Genomic DNA, 22,757 nt, shown 5'->3' with positions numbered 1-22,757 from the left:
GAACACCTATATGGAAAGTATTTTTGACACCAGACAGGAATTATTACCCTGTATTATCAGCCATATTGTAATCCTAAAAAGCAACGCTACAAATAAACTCTTATAAACCAAACATCAATCATATTACAACGTCTCTGGAGAGTGAAAAGAGTTATCGTTTAACTCTTTGTTTTAATACTGTATTCTAAGGTTGTACATTATGCTACATAACATATTCTCTGTAGCATTATACTGTATAATTCTTTGCTAATATACTACACCTCCATCTATGATACCACCATACTTGTCTGATCCAAAACCTATTGAAATCAGTGAAAGAGCTCCCATTTACTTCAGTGGACACTGGATCAAGCAATAAATGAGCAATATAAATGCAATGGCATACGCACACTCTCTTCTCACAATGCTCAACTATCTTGCTGTTCCCTACACTGTACCAAGCACTAGTAGCAGGAGCTAATATACTCCAAAGTTTTATAAAGTTACTTTGTAAAGAAACTGTCAGTGATACATTGAGAATTGCTCTGCCATCTCTTTTTCCTTAATAGCCTATTGTGACAAAGTTCCTCCTCTACCTTGGTGGGCCTTGCACTTATTGGCGGATTTGCTTACCTTGGAGCTTCACAGCAGCCCTCAGCTTGGCCGTTTTTCTGAATTCACGGTCCAGGTTGACGTCTCCTGTATCTGACTAGGAGTTGGGAGGATTTGGGGGGAACCCGGGCCCGCCCTCTACTCTGGGTGCCAGCCCAGGGCCCTGTGGAATGCAGCTGTCTAGAGTGCCTCCCGGAACAGCTGTGTGACAGCCACAACTATCTGGGCTACTTTCCCATGGCCTCCTCCCAACACCTTCTTTATCCTCACCATAGGACCTTCCTCCTGGTGTCTGATAATGCTTGTACTCCTCAGTCCTCCAACAGTCCGCGTTCTCACTCTCAGCTCCTAGTGCCTCTTGCTCCCAGCTCCTCATACGCACACCACAAACTGAAGTGAGCTCCTTTTTAAACCCAGGTGCCCTGATTAGCCTGCCTTAATTGATTCTAGCAGCTTCTTGATTGGCTGCAGGTGTTCTAATCAGCCTGTCTGTCTTAATTGTCTCCAGAAGGTTCCTGATTGTTCTGGAACCTTCCCTGTTACCTTACCCAGGGAAAAGGGACCTACTTAATCTGGGGCTAATATATCTGCCTTCTATTACTCTCCTATAGCCATCTGGTTCGACCTGTCACACTATTTACTGAATAAAATATAATCAGTGAAAGATTTAAGAAGGAAAAAGACTTACACAATTTGTCCCGGTGCAACCATAGTGCATTTTGCATTTTTATGGCAGGTGTTGTTAGTCTCACAGATATCTGTCATACTGCATCCTTTCCCAGGTACTAAATTTCTGTAATGTTCTTTGCATTCACAGTGGGACTAAATCAGGGGAGAAAGACAAATGTTAGATTGTATTTTGGATTTTATTAGTGACTTGCTATTTTCAGCATTTTTCTGTCACAAAAGCCAGGGAAAGGATTTAAAGACAACTTCAAAAGGCTCAGGTAAGCACCCAGCAAATTCAGAAGCATATATGCAGCTTATCCAGATTTAGTCAACCCTTTTCTAGATTTTATCCATCCTAGAAAATTTCTGGCTTTCAAATTATATCCTTAAAAAAGAAATAAAATTCTTTAGGTGCCATTGCCTTACAAGAAGGTATTTATTAAAATCAGTGCCCATAGGTCAAATTTATAATCAGTGTTCACATAGACCTTTTCTTCCCCCAAAAGATCACAAAGCATTCAATAAACTACAGTATATGCATATAGCATCACTGAAATGCAGCCACCCCTGGAACAGTGAAGGCCAACAAACCAGCACACAGGGGACTGCAAAATAGTTGGGAGGAGGCAAAATGTATGGGCAAGGACTCCAAGACAAGTCCCACCTCTTACAAAAAGTGTCATGGGAACATTAATGTCTATTTAGAACAGGTGGGACCTTTGAAAGCCTCACTTGATCAGTGGAGCGAATTTTACTACAGAATGTTTTACTCAGGTGGCCAGTAGAATTAATCATATCTAGCTCTTGTACAGTGCCCTTGCATCAGTAGATCTCAAAGTGCTTTATAAAGGAGGTTGGTATCATTTCCCCCTTTTGTAAACTGGGGATACAAGGGCACAGAAAGAGAAAATGACTTGCCCAAGGTCACCCAGCAGGCCACGGCAGAGCTGGGAATAGAACGCAAGTCCCTGTTGAGAGCTTTATCCGCTAGGCAAGACGGTCTCCCCACAGGGAAAAACCATTCTTCGTCCTAGACAGTTGATTTTGAAAATGCCATGGGCTCCAGTTCAGCACGTACCTTTCCTGGACCATCATATCTACAAATGGTAGACGCTGTAGGGCAATTTCCAAACATCCCTTGGCAAGGGTCTATTGGTAGGCAGACTTGGCCATCCCCACTGTAACCTTCTTGGCAAACACATTTATGACGATTAGGTCCAAGATGGGTGCAATAAGCATTCGGATCACAGACCTTTTTTAAGCACGGGTTGATAGCTTGAAAAACATTAATAAAACAAATTAATAATTACCCAAAAGTTGCAAAAGTAAGGGGATAGTGGAGCCTATAGAATGAACTGTCTAGAATAGCTAAGTCCAGAGTATTTTATCAGCATGAAGATATGAGATAGGCACCTATTTATACCAACGTAGCAAACAACTATCTATGTTTTTGTACATAAGTGACCTTTAAAGTTGGCATGTTGAGTTATTACCCAATTAAACCTACAATAATGCATTCATTTAAAAAATCTTAATTATAACAATTGCCCGCTTCTTTGATGAATTGTGATCTTGGAGGATCAAGTAGGTGACATGACTTAAAATAACTGCCCTAAGGCATGTTAGATTAGTAGGAAAATGTCACTCAGCTGAATGGGTCTTCCAAACCCAAGCTTTATACAGCAGGGATAGAGCAGTGGTTCTCAACCTTTCCAGACTACTGTACTCATTTCAGGGGCGCAAGCCCAATCCCTTCCCCCCAGGGTTGAAGCATATAACTTAGCTTCGTGGAGCCTGCTGTGGCACGGGGCCACAGGCAGTTGCCCTGCTTGCCACCCCCGATCGCCGGCCCTGCACTTGTGACACCCCTAAGCCCTTCCTGCGACCCACCCTGGATGTCACAACCCCCAGGTTGAGAAACACTGATCTAGACGAGTTGACATACCTGGAAAACCCCTGTGTACTCCTGGGGGTATGTGTACCCCTGGTTGAGAGCCACAGGGATAGAGGCTTGGCGCATGAATGCTTTAGTCCATTTCCTCCATACTGCTGTAGAGTGAGGGCCAGATTAGGAACCCAACAGTTACATGCATAGTTCCATTGAAGTCAGTGGCATTACTCCTGTGAGTAACTGCTCACCACTGACTTAGCTGTTCAAGATCTGGCCCTTCATCTGTAATACTGATAGTAGCCAATGTGGAAACTAAAGCACAAGTGGTTGCCTGTGATTTCAAAGTGAGTCATCTTATCTGAATTAGTTCATCCATCCCTGAACCAACTCATTATGTAGTTTAAAAAACTGAATCTAGTGGCAAAGTTTGCCATTAGTACCCTAGATAAAATATAATGTAGCGGGATATAATCTCTCTTGCTTTAAGCCATAGAGACAGCCACTGAATGATTGGAGATAGGAAGAAACTTCTCTGATATGGTTTCTTGAACTTTCTCCTGAAACATCACACACAAGCCACTGTCGGAGGCAAAATACCCGATGAGAGGGATCTCAGGTCTGGTCCAAGACCGCAATTACTGTGTTACTAGATAAACAGTATTGAGTCTTCAGCACCATAATTGGTTAGAATGATTAGAATAACAATGTATTGTTATGTATTAATGTAGTAGAATAATTAGAAACAAATGTTTCTTTATGACAAAATACCCAGACCTGTGCGTCAGTGTTGTGGACCGTTCTGTTGGGGGAGGAAAAACTCAGTTTGACAGTCCAAGTGGCACAGTGCGGGGAGTAAAGAACACATTGGCGAAAACCTTTTACCCCAGCAGAGGTTGTGGAGCTTTGTTACTTCATCAAGAATTGGAAAAGTAGCATGGGCTCAATTTGTCTGTAATGTTTGTATTTGGGATCAGTCATGCAGCTGAGTCACCAGGTGGTGGGACCTCTCTCAGCGAATGTAAATCATTGTTCACCTCTGCTGATTTTATGGAAGCAAACTAGGTGGCCATGGCCCACCAGGCTTCACAGCTACTTACGTTCACATTGTTTACCGTCTCCATGGTAATTGGGAAGACATGTACACTCCAATTTGGTTTCCTCTTTACTAGAAATAGAACATCTGGAGTTTTCAGGGCACTGTAAGGCCTCACATTCAGGTATTGCTGGAGAGAAAGAAGGCAAAAGGTTATATTGTGGCTGAACATCACACTAAAGAACATTACACTCAATCCTTCTGCTGTACAAAAACCAATGCAGGGTATAGATGAGCAAGGCACTGTAGAGTGGTGATGTGGCCACTGTTAGTGGTGATCGATGATGTAATGATTCAGTGATAATGATCATGGGTCTTCGCTAGGTTAGGGGTGATGTGGTTTGACTTGGGGTGTGTATTTTGCTGCTGAATATATTTAGCCCTCACCAGGAGCCACCATAAAGAAGTTGGTGAATATGTGCTGGAAAAAAAACACTATACTTACCCTGATCACAGTTAAGCCCTTTGTATCCAGACAAACAGGTACATCCTCCATCCCCTGTAATTCCACTGTTGCATACTCCATGAGCACAGTTGCAAACTATATGTAGAAATGGATTGGTTTTGGTAAATAAGTTAGTGGATTTGAAACAAGGTCTTCAGTGGTTTCTCATGCCACTAATGTTTTAGACGCAGTAATTAAATACTACCATTTTTGACAAACTTGGTGCAATTTTCAAACATGGGTATTATGGGCTTTGTACTGGGATGCTCAAGTCCCACACCTGGTTACTGAAGCAGACCTGTTGGGGCCTAAAATGGGTGTTTGGGTGTGGAGGTGCTGATTAGAACATGCTGCTGGTGACCTGGATGACCTAACTTTACTCAGATTTGAAAATAGGACCCCAGCCTTTAACCATCAAATGGAATAGTTCCCATTCTAATATCAAGGGGCACAGAGGGGAGCAAGGTATTGCTGAAGGCATATTTGCTGCCAGCTGTATCAATGCACAGTCTCCACGGACCCCTAGAGAATTTGGAATAGGCATCAACAGCTGAAATATCTGAAGGCTGAAACCATAAATCATCCTTAAATTAACATGCTGTTGAATCCTCCAACAGCCTTAAGAATAATTCCATTAAAGATACTGAATTGATTCAAATGCCCTATTTGTATAAAAATGTCTCAATAGCGTTTATATGAATTAACACTGGCATCCAGTGGACAACTGTTGAAAACAGTATGCCTTTGAGGCTATATAGTTACTGTGATTATTGTGGAAAAGCCACTACAGAATATTTAAGTTACAGCCCATTCATGACTGCATTTTGGTTGGCGACTTAGTTTCTGACTCATGTACAGTGGTTTTAATACTAGATTGAATTTATTTGATTTTTTGGGTAATTTTTTGGTGTGTAAGTATATGCTATGGTTACAGGACCTTTAGTTAGGAAATTTATTAAAAATACTGCAAGTTAGCATTTGGTAGATTACCACAGAATGGTATCCTAAAATACCACAATTAACCCCCATTCCCCCCCCCGATACTTTTATATATATATATATATATATATATATATAAAAGGGCTATCGATTAATCACAGTTAACTCACGCGACTAACTAAAAACAATTAATCATGATTAAAAAATTCATCGTGACTAATCACAGTTTTAATTGCACTGTTAAACAATAGAATACTGATTGAAATTTATTGAATATTTTGGGATGTTTTTCTACATTTTCAAACATATTGATTTCAATTATAACACAGAATACAAAGTGTACAGTGCTCACGTTATATTTTTATTTTTTATTACAAATATTTGCACTGTAAAAATGATAAACAAAAGAAATACAAGTCCACTCAGTCCTACTTCTTGTTCAGCCAATAGCTCAGACAAACAAATTTGTTTACATTTGCAGGAGATAATGCTGCCTGCTTCGTGTTTAAATGTCACCTGAAAGTGAGAACAGCATTTACATGGCAGTGTTGTAGCTGGCGTTGCAAGATATTAACATGCCAGATTTGCTAAAGATTAACATGTCCCTTCATGCTTCAGTCACCATTCCAGAGGACATGCGTCCATGCTGATGATGGGTTCTATCTGATAACAATTCAAAGCAGTGTGGACCGACGCATGTTCATTTTCATCATCTGAGTCAGATGACACCAGCAAAAGGTTTATTTTCTTTTTTGGTGGTTCGGGTTCTGTAGCTTCTGAATCGGAGTGTTGCTCTTTTAAGATTTCTGAAAACATGCTCCACACATCATCGCTCTTAGATTTTGGAAGGCACTTCAGATTCTTAAATCTTGGGTCGAGTATTGTAGCTATTTTTAGAAATCTCACATTGATACCCTCTTAGTGTTTTGTCAAATCTGCAGTGAAAGTGTTCTTAAAACGAACAACATGTGCTGGGTCATCATTCGAGACTGCTATAACATGAAATATATGGCAGAATGTGGGTAAAACAGAGCAGGAGACATAAAATTCTCCCCCACGGAGTTTAGTCACAAATTTAATTAACATGTTATTTTTTTAATGAGTGTCGTCAGCATGGAAGCATGTCCTCTGGATTGGTGACCAAAGCATGAAGGGCATATGAATGTTTAGCATATCTGGCAAGAAAATGCCTTGCAATGCCGGCTACAAAAGTGCCATGCAAACACCTGTTCTGACTTTCAGGTGACATTGTAAACAAGAAGCAGGCAGCATTATCTCCTGCATAAGTAAACAAACTTGTTTGTCTGAGTTTAGGCTCTAAAGTTCTACATTGTTTTATTTTTTAATGCAGTTATTTTCTGTACATAATTCTAAATTTGTAAATTCAACTTTTGTGATAAAGAGATTGCACTCAATAGTTGTATTAGCTGAACTGAAAAATACTATTTCTTTACAGTTTTTTTACAGTGCAAATATTTGTAATAAAAATAAATACAAAGTGAGCACTGTACAACATTCTGTGTTGTAATTAAAAATCAATGCATTTGAAAATGTAGAAAACATCCAAAATATTTAAATAAATGGTATTCTATTATTGTTTAACAGTGCAATTAATTGCACGATTAATAGTAATTAATTTTTTTAATTGTGCGATGAATCACGATTAATTTTTTTAATCACTTGACAGCCCTAATATATATATATATAGCCATGGAAAATATATGGCAGGAAACATTCCAGCACTAACTGTGAGATGACTTGGATAATCTAGCAGGTCCTTCCCATCTCTAGTTTATTTGATTATATGATAAAACAAAGATATTTAAGGATACTAGTTTTCACTGTGCTGCACGCAGGTTATTGGTCATGCAATTCATCCTGCACTAATACAGTTTTAATATTTCTTATTTTTTCACTTCTATAAAAGGAGATAAGATCAGACATACCTGAAGTACAGTTGGGTCCAAATAAATTATCTTCAGCACAAGTTTCACAGGCTGTCCCACCAAATTCTGGCTATAGAACATATAAGGAAAGTCATTCTGCTGTATAATTAAACATTTGAATACAAGCAGAGTGGCCATACATAAGAAAATGTTATAATGCTGAAAGGACTATAGACAGTAATTTGGAAAAAACACTGTCCCACCAAGATGAGGACTGCTCAAGTAAATCCCAGGTAAAATCTCCTTTGGCCAATTTTTCTCCCTCACATATTTATACATTAAACTTAAATTCTGTCAGTGACTAGCCAGTATGTTCCTATTCAGAGCTTTGACCACTTCCACAGAAACGCAGAAGGCTTAAAATATAATCAAGAATTGCAACAGAACGTAACTGACTACTCATATCATTCTAATTACTAGCTAATCAATAATAATAATAATTAATAATAAATAACAAATGCCTCAATTCTACTCTGTTTCTCATTCTCCAACTCCCACCCATGTGCTCTAGAAAAGATGTGCTTTGTAGTGTTTCTAGAAGATTAGCCAAAGCAGGATGAGGTGGACCAATTTAATGGGGCTTACATGCACATATCAGGAAGAATTTGACCTTTTATTTTTCCCTTCTGGGTGGAGTTATTTATCACCACCAAATGAACATTATGGAAACCTTAAGGTAAATAGTCATAAGGAATCATTTGAAGTTTTATGTGAGCAGAAACTTAAAAAAACAACACAAAATAAAACCAACCTGCCCCGCCTCTAAACTATCTCTGCAGGCTATTTCTGAAATACTTTCAGTTTATGTATTTTTCTGACATAAATATGGAGTATTTCCTAGTTGTGATACACAATATCATTCCAAAAATTGAAGGGACATACTTGGCAAGTGCATTTTCCATCCCCATTTATACCCTGAAAACAGCGGCCTCTGTTATTGCATGGTGATGCAGCTCCTCCTGGACATGCTACAGAATAAAACATGTGACAAATCAACAACACTGACTGTGACAGTTATACAGACAAAGTCCTTTATATTAGTGATGGCTACTCTCAAGTGGTTTGGGGGAATCAGTTCAAATAGGCATCTCAAAGCATGGATTTTTTTTGAATCACCTAAGTATCTTCAGTGACATCTTGGTCTCAATGAAGTCCCATGGACTTGAATGGAGTTAGGATTGACTATGCTGGACTAGAAATCTTGTGAGAACAATGAGATTTCTAACACTTTTTCCTCTGGTTTGGCCAGATGGAATGTGGAGGGGCAGACCTCCATGAAAATGAAAAGAAAAGAAAAAAAATGTAATCACACTTTTTTGAATTTGAATGTAGAGTTCTTGTTTTAGTCAAAGGATTGATAGGCAACCTAGAAATTGCTATACTAGTCATTTTATTACAACATTTGCAGCATCCAGAGGGTCAGTCATTAAAAATTACACTTAATGATCGTATTGGAAGAGAGAGTCTTTTCCATACAGCATAGTAAAAACATCATATATTGTAGATTGGACAAAGCTCTAGAAAATATCCTATAAGGACCAGTCCTGCATTGGCAGAGAGGTAGACAAGATGACATAATAGCTATTTTTCATCTTTACTCTTTAGGATTCTCTAATTCAACACAATCTCAAATTTATGGACTAATGTATACAAGAATTTTCTGAAAACACAAGATCAGCATGGAATTTGTTTAATATTTTGTATGGAGGATTATATAAAATGTATATTGGCCTCGATTTTCAAAAATAGGACCCTCAAGTTAGGCTCCTGAATTGCTATTCAGACAACTCAAAATGGACCAGATTTTCAAGAACTCTGCACTTTTGCTAATCAGCTTGTTTATTTAGATGCTTGAATATGGATATAGAAGATTAACTTTAGGTTAGAAATTCTCGGCCACAGTTAAACTTCTATATCCATATTCATACACCCGGATAAGGCCCTAATCTGGCAAACACATACACCTGTGCTTAATTTTACCATTGTGAGTCGTTTGGGGTTACCTGTGGAAGTAAAGTTAAGCATGTGTGCACGTGTTTGCAAGATTGCGGTTTAAGGGATCTGATATCACAAGTGCTGATGTGAATGGGAGCTCTTGGCTGCTCAGCTCTTCTGAAAACCTGGGCATTACTCCTACTGGTGTACTGAGAGGTGAAAAGTCCAATGTTTTCTAGAACAGATGGAACGCTTTGACCCTTTGGGGAAAGTAAACATTCACTGAATAAAATCTCAAGGAATCATAGAAGGTATAGATGGAAAAAACTTATTAGCTCTGTTAGAACATCATAGTCCAACATTGGTATATTTGCTTCAATTTGTTACTATAAATAAAAGGGATACTTAGAAAATAAGTTTCTTGTTCTGTACAGTTTCTGTATTGCTACTTTACTTTTAATTTTTCGCATCCACTGTACTGTGGGTGAAATCCATCTCTCCCTGCATAAAGCCTAAGAAAATGGCCTTGTGCTGGGAATGGAATCTCATGGTCAGGCTGGGCTGTGATGCAATTGGGGCTGATTGAACATGTTCTGTCAAACCTGTCCTTGGCAGAAAATTGGGTTTTCATTTAAATGACTTTTTTTCCCAAATAAGTATCTGCTTTCCATGCTTTCCAATTTTGATTTTTCATTGAAAAACTGAAAGCCTGAAAACTGAAATATTCAGATATGCTGTCACAGTGCCTCATGGGAACTGAAGTTTGGCTACCTGCTGTCTCCATTCTTTTCTATTGGCCAGGCTCCCCAGTAGAACTACATCCCCCATGATATACCGTGTCTACCTCCCTTTGCCATGAGGGATGACCATGGCATATCATAGGAGGATTAGTCTGACCAAGGAGCCTAACCTATAGAGAATGGGAGCATGAGGCAGCATGACAGCATTTCCAATTGAAATATTTCAATATTCAAATTTTCATCAACAAAAATAAAAATTTTGCATAAAAATTTAGATTTTTAGTTTTTTTGTTTTTGTTGAAATTTTTCACAGAAACCTCCATGATTTTATGACTAGATCTAAATGCAGCCTCTCAACAGCAACTATTCTATAAGTTCCTCTACATCACTGTAGTGCTTGTGGCCCCTTCTCCAATCTGCTGCAAAACATGCCAGCACTGAGCCTCACTAGGGTAATTTGTAGAGGAGACAAGACCCCATTACATGCTGCTCCATTTATAGCACCCCTGCTTCACTACTGGATGTAAATAGTTGAGAGGGCCTTGTGTTGGGTCTGTGTAAAACTGGTCAAAAATTGGCAAGTTTTTTTCCATCAAAAAGGTGTTGTGGGTCCGGAACAGAAATCGGGGGGGGGGGGGCGGAGAGGGAGAGGAAAGTGGGCAAAACCCACCCCAGAATAGCGGGCCATTAGGATGGAAGTGACCGAGGTTCAAGTTCCTTTTCTATCTGTTTTCTCTCTTTCTCTGGCCCAATATTTAATTATCTATACAAAGGGGAACAGCTCCAACAAGAGAGATTGAGAAAGGGACCTGGGTTCTAATTCCTGCCCCAAATTCTGAGGTGGCTCACTCTTGAAAGGTCTCATTTTTGTTCCAATGCAGAACAAAAAACAAATTTTGAAACTTTAATGTTTTTCCTGAAATGGAATTGTGTTCCAGCCAGCCGTAGTTCTGTGCAGCGGGAGGTGAAATATTTACCCCGTGCAGAGAGCCAGCACAAGATTTATGCACCACTTATGTCTAATTTAATCTTGACTTCAAGAGTTTAAGGGATCTGGAAGGCTTGTACTGTGCCTCTGCACAAGGGTGAATTGCAAGTGATCTGAGCAGTGAGCAAATAAGTGGATGTGCACATGCATACGCATTATTTCTGTGAACACTTTCACTGCATACCAACCTATCCCTTAAAGATGAGTCAGTAATCCAGTGAGAGCTATTGACTTTATATACACTTCTTCGATGAATCAGTCTGTAACAGATATAATTTTCAGTCCAATGTGCCTTGAATGCATTGAAATCACAATGTTGTATTAAGATCTGAGATGAGATAACTGGGGACAAGGAGAGCAATAAATACATGTTAGCACCAATGTCCTCATGGAGCTTCTAAATGTTTTCAAGACACTAGGTCACAGATAAAAATTATCCATAGGACTAACAAATCAGCTAATCTGTGGGGTGCATGGAGAGCAGTTTGTTGTTTTAACTCATTGCCTGCACCAGTGCCTTTGTTAAATGTGCAAGGCTAGCAAATGAAATAATGAGAAGAGCTCAGGATTTATATAGTAAGCACAAAATTCTGGTAAAACAGTATTAAAAATGGCGGACATAATAATTCTTTAGCTGCTGATTTCAATCCATTTACCTTTGACATCACTTCCACTCTTGCCTCTTGTTTTGATACTACCATAGCCAATCCTTTATCAGCTGTTTAGCAAATTATTGTATTGTTCTACAACTTTAGCTAGACAGATAGAGCACTTCTGCTTGATCACTATATTCCAGAAGGTCACGGTCTGGATTCCCCAGTCCCTATACCAGTCTTACACTACGGTATATCCAGTGACTTCATTGTAGTCAGGCCGGCATAAAACTTATGTAAATGAAGTGGAGAATCAGGCTCTTTCTTTATGTTCAGTGTATCTTTCAAGAAATGGTAAGAAAGCTATGTTTTTCAGTTTAACCCACCAAAAGAGGTGTGTCTGGTCTATTTAATCGTCTAAGCATAAGACTAGAAATGGCTGGGAGCTCAACACCTTTTAGAATTGGGTTATTTATTTTGATACCAAAAATATAGATGTAGGAGCCTAATTTTAGGCACCCATTTAAAAAAAATCTTTGGATTATTTTTAAATTGGAACATTCAATTTTTGAAGTTTTCTGATTTTGAAATTGAAAAATTCTGTTCTTAAAAAAAATCCACTGAAAATTCAGAAAAGAAAACCAGATCACCTGAAAACATAACATGGGATGGGAAATACTTCTGAATCTGTCAGAGTTTCTATGAATTTTTCCTCCCCAAGTTTTTGGCCAGCAATACTGCTTTATAGTCAGAGCTTTTTCTTTATAGAAAAACATTTAAATACATAAATTTTCTTGCCTCATACAGTTTAATTAATTAAAACAATTATCTTTACTTTGTTTTCCATTTTTCTTTTGTATTACACAAGCAAGAGCAAAATAGACTGAACGTTGCCAGCCCTTTAGGAAACATTGTATGTCCTTCCACTTGAATTTGATTATTAGCTATATATTATACATTTTCCTAATCTGTTTTGATTTTTTACTTAAATTTGTACAGCAAATAAAATTCTTAAGAATCCATATGACAGTAGTAATAAATAGTTCATGTAACTAAAACTTAGAGAAAAAGCTAAATGCTGGGCATCTGTATTGGGTCCTATATATGATCTCTACTTTCTGGAGCAAGTTACCCTAACTTTTATTCCATGTCCTTTGCTTTTATGCCTCTGATGACTGTGTTAACTGGCTATGTGACAAATCTTAGTTTTCAGTGTTTTCTAAATACTGAGCAGAGTAGGTGGCCTTGATATCTGCTGGATACTGATTAAAAATCTGAATGGCCTCAGGAGGGAGCAGGTGAGTGGTGCTAGTCACAGGGAGGGAGCAAGTCAGAGGGAGGGAGGTTCAAAAGAAAGATGGTCTAGAGGTTAGACTCTGGACTAGGACCTGGGAGACCTCAGGCTGAGTGCCTCACTCTGCTACTGACTGGCTGTGTGACCTTGGCCATGTCACTTAAGGCCTGATTTTCAAAGGTATTCAGGTGCTTAAAGATGCAGATGGGTGCCTAGTGGGATTTTCAAAAGTACCTAATCCAGTTAGGCACCCAGTTCCCACTGTAGTCAAGTCAAAGTCAAATCTGTGTCTTTAGGCACCTAAATACCTTTGTAAATCTGGCCCTTGATCTCTTTGTGCCTCAGCTGCACAACTGAGAAATTAGGATGATAATATTTCTGTGCTATGCAGGAGGCCAGATTAGATACTCATAATAGTCCCCAGAAGGCTTAAAAATCTATGAAGCTCTGAAATGATATTGGTTTTAACTGAAGTTTACTGAAGCATGTTTGGAATGCTCAATAAAAAGGGTCTCATGTCAGTTGTAATTTAATGTACACTCAAATGCAGTAGGCATTCTAGCTGTGATCTTAAAATACTAGTCCAAGATTTACAAACATGGACTGCTGCAAGTTAAGATTCTAGGTCCATATTTAGGTAAATGGCTTCACCGAAAGCTTCTGGGTGCTCAGCAACTTTGAAAATCAGACATGGACAGGGGCTTGCTCATTTTTGAAAATATTAGTTCTGGTCTTGTCAGGCTTTTAAGAATGCATAAATTCTTCTGAAAAAGGAATTTATTCCAGCCTATCTGCTGAACCCCATCACCTCCCAACAATTTGGGTAGAGCCTCCCTGCTGTCAATAGCCTGATATTTCGTGATGGTTTGTGTTTGGATTCAATATACTGTAGTCCATTTAAAAGGGAACTGGAGTGTGGCTCTCTTGCATGGAAGGTTTGCAGTACTGGAATCCTGCAGTGTATGAGGGAAGGACAGAAGAACACCAGTTGCTCCAATGTGGTCTATCATTTAAGGAAATAGAAGTGCAATTTAAGAGCTTATTTTGTCATCACCATGAAATACAAAAGATGAAGTATGCTCCTAGTCAGGGATTTTTCTTCTAGTTTTAGGAAGGAACTGCTTTCCTCTAAACTCTAAGACATACAGTATGTTCTTAAACAGATTAAGATAAGGAAAGAAAATAGCACTTTTCTTTAAGTGACAGCAGAAACAATGCCTAGACCTTGATTCTTTGAGTTCCTTTTTTCCTGGCCAGGATGTTTATTAGAAGGAAAAGGGGGCCTCTCTACTTACTACAGAATCCCTTTAGCATGAATTCTGACGCTGTTCTATTTTGAGTGAACTCTTCCATACTCTAAAACACACGCAGTCCATAACTTGGTGTCACAGAATACATTGCAGTGTATAAACTAATAAAATATTATTGTCATTGTTGTACCATTGGGCTGAATTCTATGCTTTATTAAAAAAAAGACAAGAACTAAAAAGTTGGCTTGTCACTCTGTGTTGTAAGGAGAGATCTAGCTGTGAGTAGGGTTTCTAGAACTGTGGTTCCAGTAAATATGGTCAGTGTTTAAACCATATCTTTGCCTATATAGAAGATGATAATCTGTTAACATTCTTTTTGTTTATTTAGCCAATGTATAACTGCATGGGTGCTGGATCAGGCCCTGAATCACCCTGACTTAAATAGGAAAGGAACTTATGTAGCCTCAGAAAGACGTCACTAATGTATTTTGGTGAACATTGAGGAATGGGAGTATTCCAAAACTGTAGGCTATTAAATGAGAAGGCCCTATGTCACACTTTCTCAGACTCCTGATAGAGGATGTCAGCAGATCCAATACTGTAATAGGCATTAGGTGAGTAGACTATCCATCGGGTATATTGGCCCTACATTATTTAAAGCTTATATACTTGATGTAAGACTCTGAAGTACACTCACCAAACAAGATGCTCTACTGAGCTGACTGCTCCTGACGTATTTCGAAACTAAATCAGATTTACCATGGAAATAGTTTGAGAGGAAAAGACAAATCATTGTCACACATCCATAGATATTATGTCAATAAAGTGAGTTTACCCATACAATCTGGGCCCCAATATCCCTGGCAGCACTCAGGTTGTTGAAATTCCTTCATACAGATATGCCGACATCCAGGAAGAGACAAAGTGTAAGTCCTGATTTCAAGGTAGTACCTGAAGACAAGAAGTTGCAGATATTTTAGAGTATTTAAAACCTCCTGTGGGGACAAATGAAGTTTGTAACCTCTTCATTCTTTAAAGCCTGATAACAGAACTTAAAAATTACAGCCTCACAATTCTGTTTTTTTTATTTTTCATGTAAAAGATGGGATTTCCCCTCCATAGTTTATTGAAGTCCAAAAACATCCTTGCAGCCATTTCTCTTGTACAATATGCCTGTCCTTCTTACTATCTGTAGTTTGGATATTCCATAGTTGTCTAGTATATATATAAAGGACTGTGGCAAGATTATTTAAGAGGGATATCCCTGAAAAGTTTTGAAAACTACATTTGAGTTTTTGACTCATAGGATTTGGGAGACTAAAAATGAATGCAGCATTTAACAATAGAAACTTCATATCCAAGCTGGAACACATAATAAATGCTACAGAATACGACTGAGAACGATTTTACTATACTACTCATAGAGATAAACTGGAAGGTCATGTATACCAATACTTACATCTTCCCCAAGATCTCATCCAGGAGTAACTCTGAACATAAACTATCCTGCGTAAAATCCAAGATCCAGAGTCATTGGCAAAACTACCATTGACTTTGATGGGACTAGGATTTCACTTTCTATCTTATTCTATCCATTGACACTCCCTGTTGAAAGATCTTTTGGCAGACCTAAGTGAGAACTCAAAGGAACATTAACTCTATCTGTAGATTGTAAGCTCTTCAGGGCTCTTCTCACAGTACGTATTTGGACAGTGCCTAGCACAAGGGGGCCTTAATTTTGGTTGGGGCCTCTAAGCCCCATTACTACTGTAATACAAATAATAATATTACACCTATGGGTTCAACGCTTTCATAGTGCTTCTGCGATAGCTGCTCAAATGGGAGGAAGTAGATGAGGCATGAAAGTAACCAAAAACTTTCCACCTCTTTTGATGTAAAGGAGACCAAATACATACTAAAGAAAAGAACTAATCCAAGACACAAAGCTGTGCATAGGCACCGACTCCACGGGGCCCTGGGGCTGGAGCACCCATGGAAAAAAAAAGTGGATGCTCAGCACCCACCAGCCACAGCTGATTGGTGGCTGCTGCCAAACAGTTGTTTGGCGGTCGGGAAGGGGGTTGGGAGAGGGCAGAGAGCAGCTAGTGGCGGGCAGGCGGCAGTCTTGGGGGTGGAGCAGGGGTGGGAAGAGGCAGAGCTAGGGCAGGGCCTTGGGGCAGAGAAGGGGTGGAGCACACCCCAGGGAAAACTAGAAGTCGACACCTATAAAGCAGTGTGTATTCTGCAATCCTTGCTTCCACCTGCTTAAGCAGCCTTTCTGTAAACGTCATGAGTGCTACACTTTGAATGTGAGGTTAGGACAATGAAGAACATATTTTACAGATTAACAAGGCATAGGTCATTTCTAATGCTGATTAAAAATTTCTGGTTTAGGGTGAACAATATTTATAGTGAATAATTGTGACAGAAGAAATACCTGCAATCTCGTATTCCAGATCCATTGGTAATTTTACTATAACCAGCAGGGCACCGGATTTCAAGGTTTAGAGAACAAGATCGGCATTCAGTTTTGGTTGTAATGAGCATCTTCTGATCACATTTATTCTTCACCTGTAAAAAGCCAGAAATAGATTTAAATCCTTAGGATGGCATTTTCAGAAATACTCACAGTTAGCCTAACTGCTCCCACTGGAGTCAATGAGAAATCCTGCTTTAATTCTTATAGTCTTATTATGGGTACATTTTCATAACCACCCAGCCCCATCATTCTCCTGTAGCTACAGTGCACTTTTTCAGTTTTGCTATCTTGCTCCCAGGCCTAAAACAGGTTGTGGGGCCAGTCAGTATGATATAATGGCAGGCTTCTCTACAGAGGAGCCCTACAACCTATAGAGTCTGACTCCTTATATTCCCCACCACCATGTCTCATATCCCTGCTGGGATCATGATAAATCTTTGGCCAATTATACTGAATATGATATCAATAAATGCTTGGTTTGGCAAGTTTGAAATGGAAACCAAAGACAGCTCAGTGAAAGTGCCTCAGTGCATGGGTTGTTAAATTATAAAGCCCAATTAGATTTCCAAACCAGGGAGAAGGTCCATTATTTTCTAAGCGTGGAGAAATTTTGTGATATTAGTTTACCCACTAACCAGCTCTTACAACCCCCCAAATGTCCTGTGCAATGTAGTACAATGTCAGTCAACTGGATGGAAGAGATCTATGCAGTCTCTGCATAATAAAATATTTACCTTCTCCCAACCCCCTCCCCAAGATGGACTAAGAAGGCAATATCCAGACCTGGGTTAGGCAAAATTTGAGTTCAAGGATGAATCAGGATGATATTTTGGGTTTGGATTAGATGGACATGAAATCGTGAGAAATGTGGACAAAATGTTTGTCCATAACTGAAATGAAAGGTAGACACCTTCTAGGTTTGGATCTGATGTGAAACTGAAACCATGTGAGTGAGTTTGGATCTGAACTCTCTGAAGATGAAAATTTGAAAAGGTTCAGATTCAAGGTTCTAGTTTGACCTACCTCTTAAAAAGCTCCCAACAAAACCTTAAAACCAGTTGGTATGTCCAGACAATTAAATCTGAAGATGCTTGTAGCTCTAAGCAACCCCCCCTCTCCAAATTTATAACATTTTAGTTGAGGGCATGATTTTTGCACTAAGATTTTTTCCTGTGATTTCTTTATATAATGCAAACTGTTTAGCATAGTGGTTTGTCTATTTTTCTAAGGGTAAAGCCGCTTATTAAGAATAATAATCCCCCCCAAATATTTCATTTTTTAAAAGCAGAAAAATAGTAATATTAATCATGATTAATATTAATATTAAATATTAGGGAGATATTTCATTAAGACACTTCATAAGCATTTACCCTCTTAACCCTTGCAACACTTGTACAAAAGAGAGAGGTAAGTATTCATATTTTACATATGGAGATGTGGAAACGGAGAGTGACTTGCTCAAGGCTACACAGTGGGTCAACTATACAGGCATGATCAGAACTCAGGAATCTGTGTCTTCTTGCCCCCTCCTGTAGCCACTACAACACACCTTTCAAAGCCTCTGATGGTCTTCTTTCAAACACACAGCCTTTCAAACCATGCTCTTCAGTTGTAACTCTGATTAGACAACTCACTCAATTACCTAAGGACTTAACCTTCTTATGAAATCAAGTAAGTCAGCTTTGAACAGTACAACAAAATGCTCAATTGATCAATCTGTACTCCCAGGTGATACAAATACATGAGTAAATGCTGAAGGATCTAGCCAGTTCACCTTAAGCTAGACCAGAGGTGGGCAAACTACGGCCCGCAGGACCATCCTGCCCGGCCCCTGAGCTCCCAGCCGGGGAGGTAGGACCAGCTCTAGGCGCCAGCAAAGCAAGCACGTGCTTGGGGCGGCACAATTCTGGGGTGGCATTCCGGCCGCCCTTTTTTTTTTTGTTGTGTTTTTTTCCTTGGGCAGTTGTGCTCTCGGAACTTGGGGTGGCAAATTTTTTGCTTGGGGCAGCAAAAATCCTAGAGCTGGCCCTGCGGGGAGGCTAGCCCCTGGCCCCTCCTCCGCTGTCCCCCCACCCCCGCAGTGATGCCGCTGTGCGGGCAGCACGGGAGGGGGGCTGCACTGCGGGGGCAGGGGAGAGCAGGGAGGGAGGCTCACCTGAAGCCACAGGAGAGCAGGCGGGCGGTGCAGGTGGCGGGAGCGTGGCGAACGCGGGTGGAGGACTCAGGAGGAGCACCAGGCGGCCGTGCAGCTGGCCAGAGAAAAGCGGCGCTTTGAAGGGGAAATTGCTGCTTCTCTCTGGCTGCGTGGCTGCCGCTGCTCCTCCTGGGTCCTCTGCCCATGTTCGCAGGGCTGCATTCTGAAAGGAGCTTTAGAGGGGGGGTTGGATAGGGGGTGGGGTCCCGGGGGGCCTGTCACGGGGCAGGGGTGTGGATAGGGGGTCGGGGCAGGCAGGGGACAGGGACCGGGGAGGTTGGATGGGGGTGGGGTCCCGGGGGATGGTTAGGGGCAGGGGGTCCCAAGAGAGAGCAGTCAGGGGACAAGGAGTGGGGGAGTTGGATGGGTAAGAGGTTCTGAGGGGAGCGGGAAGTGGGAGAGGGCAGGGGCCAGCCTGTTTTGGGAGCCACAACCTTCCCTACCCAGCCCTCCATACAGTTTTGGAACCCTAATGTGGCCCTAAGGCCAAAAAGTTTGCACACCCCTGAGCTAGATGTACCTGCTGACCTGTTTATTTCAACATTTGTCTTTTTAATTTAATGTGCTGTTAGGTGCTAATCTGCAAAGTTGCTCAGGAAAAGTCACTCAGAGTTTAACATCTCAAGGATATCAGGATCTGGACTTTTAATATGCAAGCAAACTACTTTCAACAGGAGTGTTAGTGCAAAAACAACTTAAGACATTGGGTTGGCTTATTTCACTGAAATGTCAAAAGAACATTTTTCACCCCCAATTTCATTTTTGATGAAAATTTTCAATTTTCAAAGATTTTGAAATGAGAAAATTCAAATAAAATTGTTTTATTTTTCAAAATTTTGGAATTTTTTGTTTTGCAATATTTGGAAAATTCCCATTTTCTCTCCATTCCCTTCTTGCCCCCTCCTCCCATTTGAAAAAGGGGAAGAAACGTAAAAAGAAAAAGTTAGAGACACTGAGGGGAAAACCGCGCCTTTTCACACCTCAGAGCAATTTTTTTTACATGTTTCTAGCTGAAAAAGTAAAAAAGGAGGGATAATGGGAGTTGTCCCTTTTTCTGACACTCTCTTCCTCCACATCTCTTTCATTCCTCTAATAGGTTATTCAAACCTTTTCTCCCAGTTGTACTAGTGAGGACACAGAAATCCAAAACCATATGCGGTAAAGTAGTTCAAGTGAACACAACATTTTTGACCAGTTCTCATTTCTATGGTTAGATCTATAATACAATAACACTTCTCATTCCCTAAATGTATGTTACAAAACACATTTTTGTGAAATTCCATAAATCCAGGAAATTTACACCCTGGTTGTGTCACATCACCATATACATTAATTCCAGAAATGTCTACAAATCTCATGTTAAGTTTGCAACTTCCTGCGCATGTTAAACATTATCAAGTTCTCCAGGACTGTTTTTCACCTGGCCAAAATAGCTTTTTGTGGAGAATAAAGAGTACTGTTTGCTATGATAAAAAAACTGTTTTCATCTTATGATATAGTAGAAAATGTAATAACTTTCATTTGTTGCTTTTGGAGAATCATAATCAAACATCATCTATTGTCAGTTTCACCAATGTGGAGATTTATTTATTTATTTGCACAGGTCTATTTATGGCATAGTTTATGGATCAGACTGTTAGCATGTATAATTAGCTCCATTGATTTCAATGGGGATATGCTAATTTACAACAGCTGGGGATATCTATTTATCCAGGAGACAGCATCACATAAGCACTGATGGATAGTGCAATGGGTCCCCCCACCACCCATAAGACTCAGTATATGTGAAAAAAATTACAGAACCCTTCAGTACTATACCACAAACACAATACATTGTTATCTAAAAAATGTATCCAAAAGAAAATATACGACTTTTCTTACCTGATCTTTGGGTTTTGGTGGTGAAGAGAGGTTATTTGCAACCAAAGAAGACACAAGGAATAAAACAACCATATGTTTTGCCATTATGAAAAACTGTTGGCTTTTTTTTCCTCAGAACTCTTCAGTCATGAGTAACAATGCTATGGCTGAAAACGATCAGAGTTTTGGTAGCCTTACCACTTTACTACATTCCAGTGAAAAGACTGAAGTGACTTCCCTCCTTTTCCTGAAGAAAGCAATGAGCTAAACCACAAAGCACGTGAAACCTGCCCTTAGATAGGAAAAATACCAAAATACATGGCTTTTGCTGAACGTTTTCACTGCAAAGCTGAATAAACCCTTCCTAACGGAATGACAGGATATCCTGACAGGACTCAGCTCTGCAGATCCCTCTCTCTGTAGCTGTTGACAACACAATTCCAAGGACACTGAATTGTGGTGACAGAAGATTTTTTTTTTCTTTTAGGTGGATATGAACTGAGGTTGGGAATAGCTGTTGATCTTGTTGTCATCCATCACTTGAATGGGGTCAGGCAGAATGCAAACTTTATAGAGCTGGGCTTATCAGTTCCTGAAACAGAAGGGTGTATCCACCAACGGTAGCTCTTTAAGCAAAGTTAGAGACATTATCTGAGGTGGCCAAATCAGCATCTTCTAGCTTTGGTTAGCTGGATAAAAGAAGGGACTTTTCCCCCTCCTTTGTTTTTACCGTCTTTGAAGCTTCATTACCTCATTATGACTAATCTTTTAGAAGTGGTACAAAGAAAATTAATTCAGTCAACTTAGCTGTGTAAAATAGGAAAGAATTATATGAAGGACATTTTGAAGAATTAAGAGAAGAAATTGTCTTTCTCGCTGTTTTCAAAGTTTTTCAGCTCCTTTTAATTTTTTCAGTGTTATGGGGCCCAGTCATTCTCAGTCACAGAGGCAACGACCTACGTCTTCAAGAGTAGCTCGTGATTTTGGATGCCTCAACTTTTGATTGCTTGACTTTATAAACTCATTATGCTTCTAAAGTTTTCAGAAAGTCCAAGGCACTCCTTCATATCATGGAAGACAAAGCTTTGGTTTAATGCTAGTTAGTACTTTTACTGAAGTAAGCAACCAGATAGCAGCAGAGTTGAGCTGGCTTCTTTTATTTAACTCGCAAAAATGCAGGTCATAACTATATTGTTTTTTCTTTCTTATCTTCCCTGTTTTTCTTCCACAAAAAACCCACTAGGGGCCACTCATTTTAAATTTGGTATAAAATTGGCCCTAAACCAAACCCTGAATCTAGGTCTGAACTTCCTCCCAGACAGGCAGCTCACTTCTATTCAACCCAACCTGAGGGCTGTGAATAAAGGGGGTGGTCAAGTAAGCTGTACACCATTCCCATTTTGTCCTGGGTGCTAATTACTTTGTTACTGCCTGCTACTAATCAGGCACAGACATTGTGCCTGCTGCCTTCCCATGCTGTTCATATCTGCCTTACCTCATGTATTTGGTTTGAGATTTAAGACTTTTAAGGAGAGGGAATTTGTTAGGCCCACAAGACTGTCTCTGAAATCTCTGGACTTCTGGCTGTCCAGCTGCAGCCACCATAGCCATTAAAATATTTCATTTGGTGCAGGGAGAATAGATAGTTGGGTCCTTCCCAGGCAGGCAGAAAGCATGACAATTTGCAAGTTCTCAAGTCTTTGTCTTTCAGGTTCGCTGAAATATTATTTTGCAAATAAAAGAAACCAAACCAAACCAAACCAAAAAAACTTGTTGCCATGTTTTTCAAAAATGGCAGAGACAAACCTGGATGTAAAGGGCATCAAAGTCACAGGCCTTTCCATTTCTCA

The 22,757-nt window shown here is 39.8% G+C and overlaps 1 protein-coding gene across 1 annotated transcript in view; it reads right to left on the bottom strand.

The window, feature by feature from the left end:
• Nucleotides 1-21,449, bottom strand: part of STAB2 (stabilin 2) — a 136,504-nt gene extending 115,055 nt beyond the window's left edge. The window contains exons 1-9 of the mRNA XM_073323666.1: nt 20,929-21,449; nt 16,812-16,945; nt 15,210-15,325; nt 8,457-8,542; nt 7,575-7,644; nt 4,690-4,785; nt 4,249-4,374; nt 2,339-2,535; nt 1,280-1,413 (exon numbers count right to left, since the gene is read on the bottom strand). Of these exons, the coding sequence (XP_073179767.1) occupies nt 1,280-1,413; nt 2,339-2,535; nt 4,249-4,374; nt 4,690-4,785; nt 7,575-7,644; nt 8,457-8,542; nt 15,210-15,325; nt 16,812-16,945; nt 20,929-21,012 (1,043 nt within the window). The 5' untranslated portion in view covers nt 21,013-21,449. The remainder of the gene's footprint in view (nt 1-1,279; nt 1,414-2,338; nt 2,536-4,248; nt 4,375-4,689; nt 4,786-7,574; nt 7,645-8,456; nt 8,543-15,209; nt 15,326-16,811; nt 16,946-20,928) is intronic.
• Nucleotides 21,450-22,757: the final 1,308 nt, after the last annotated feature.

Source organism: Lepidochelys kempii, chromosome 1 (genome assembly GCF_965140265.1).
Source record: "Lepidochelys kempii isolate rLepKem1 chromosome 1, rLepKem1.hap2, whole genome shotgun sequence".
Taxonomy (NCBI): Eukaryota; Metazoa; Chordata; order Testudines; family Cheloniidae; genus Lepidochelys; species Lepidochelys kempii.
This window is presented reverse-complemented; position numbering and strand designations above follow the sequence as displayed.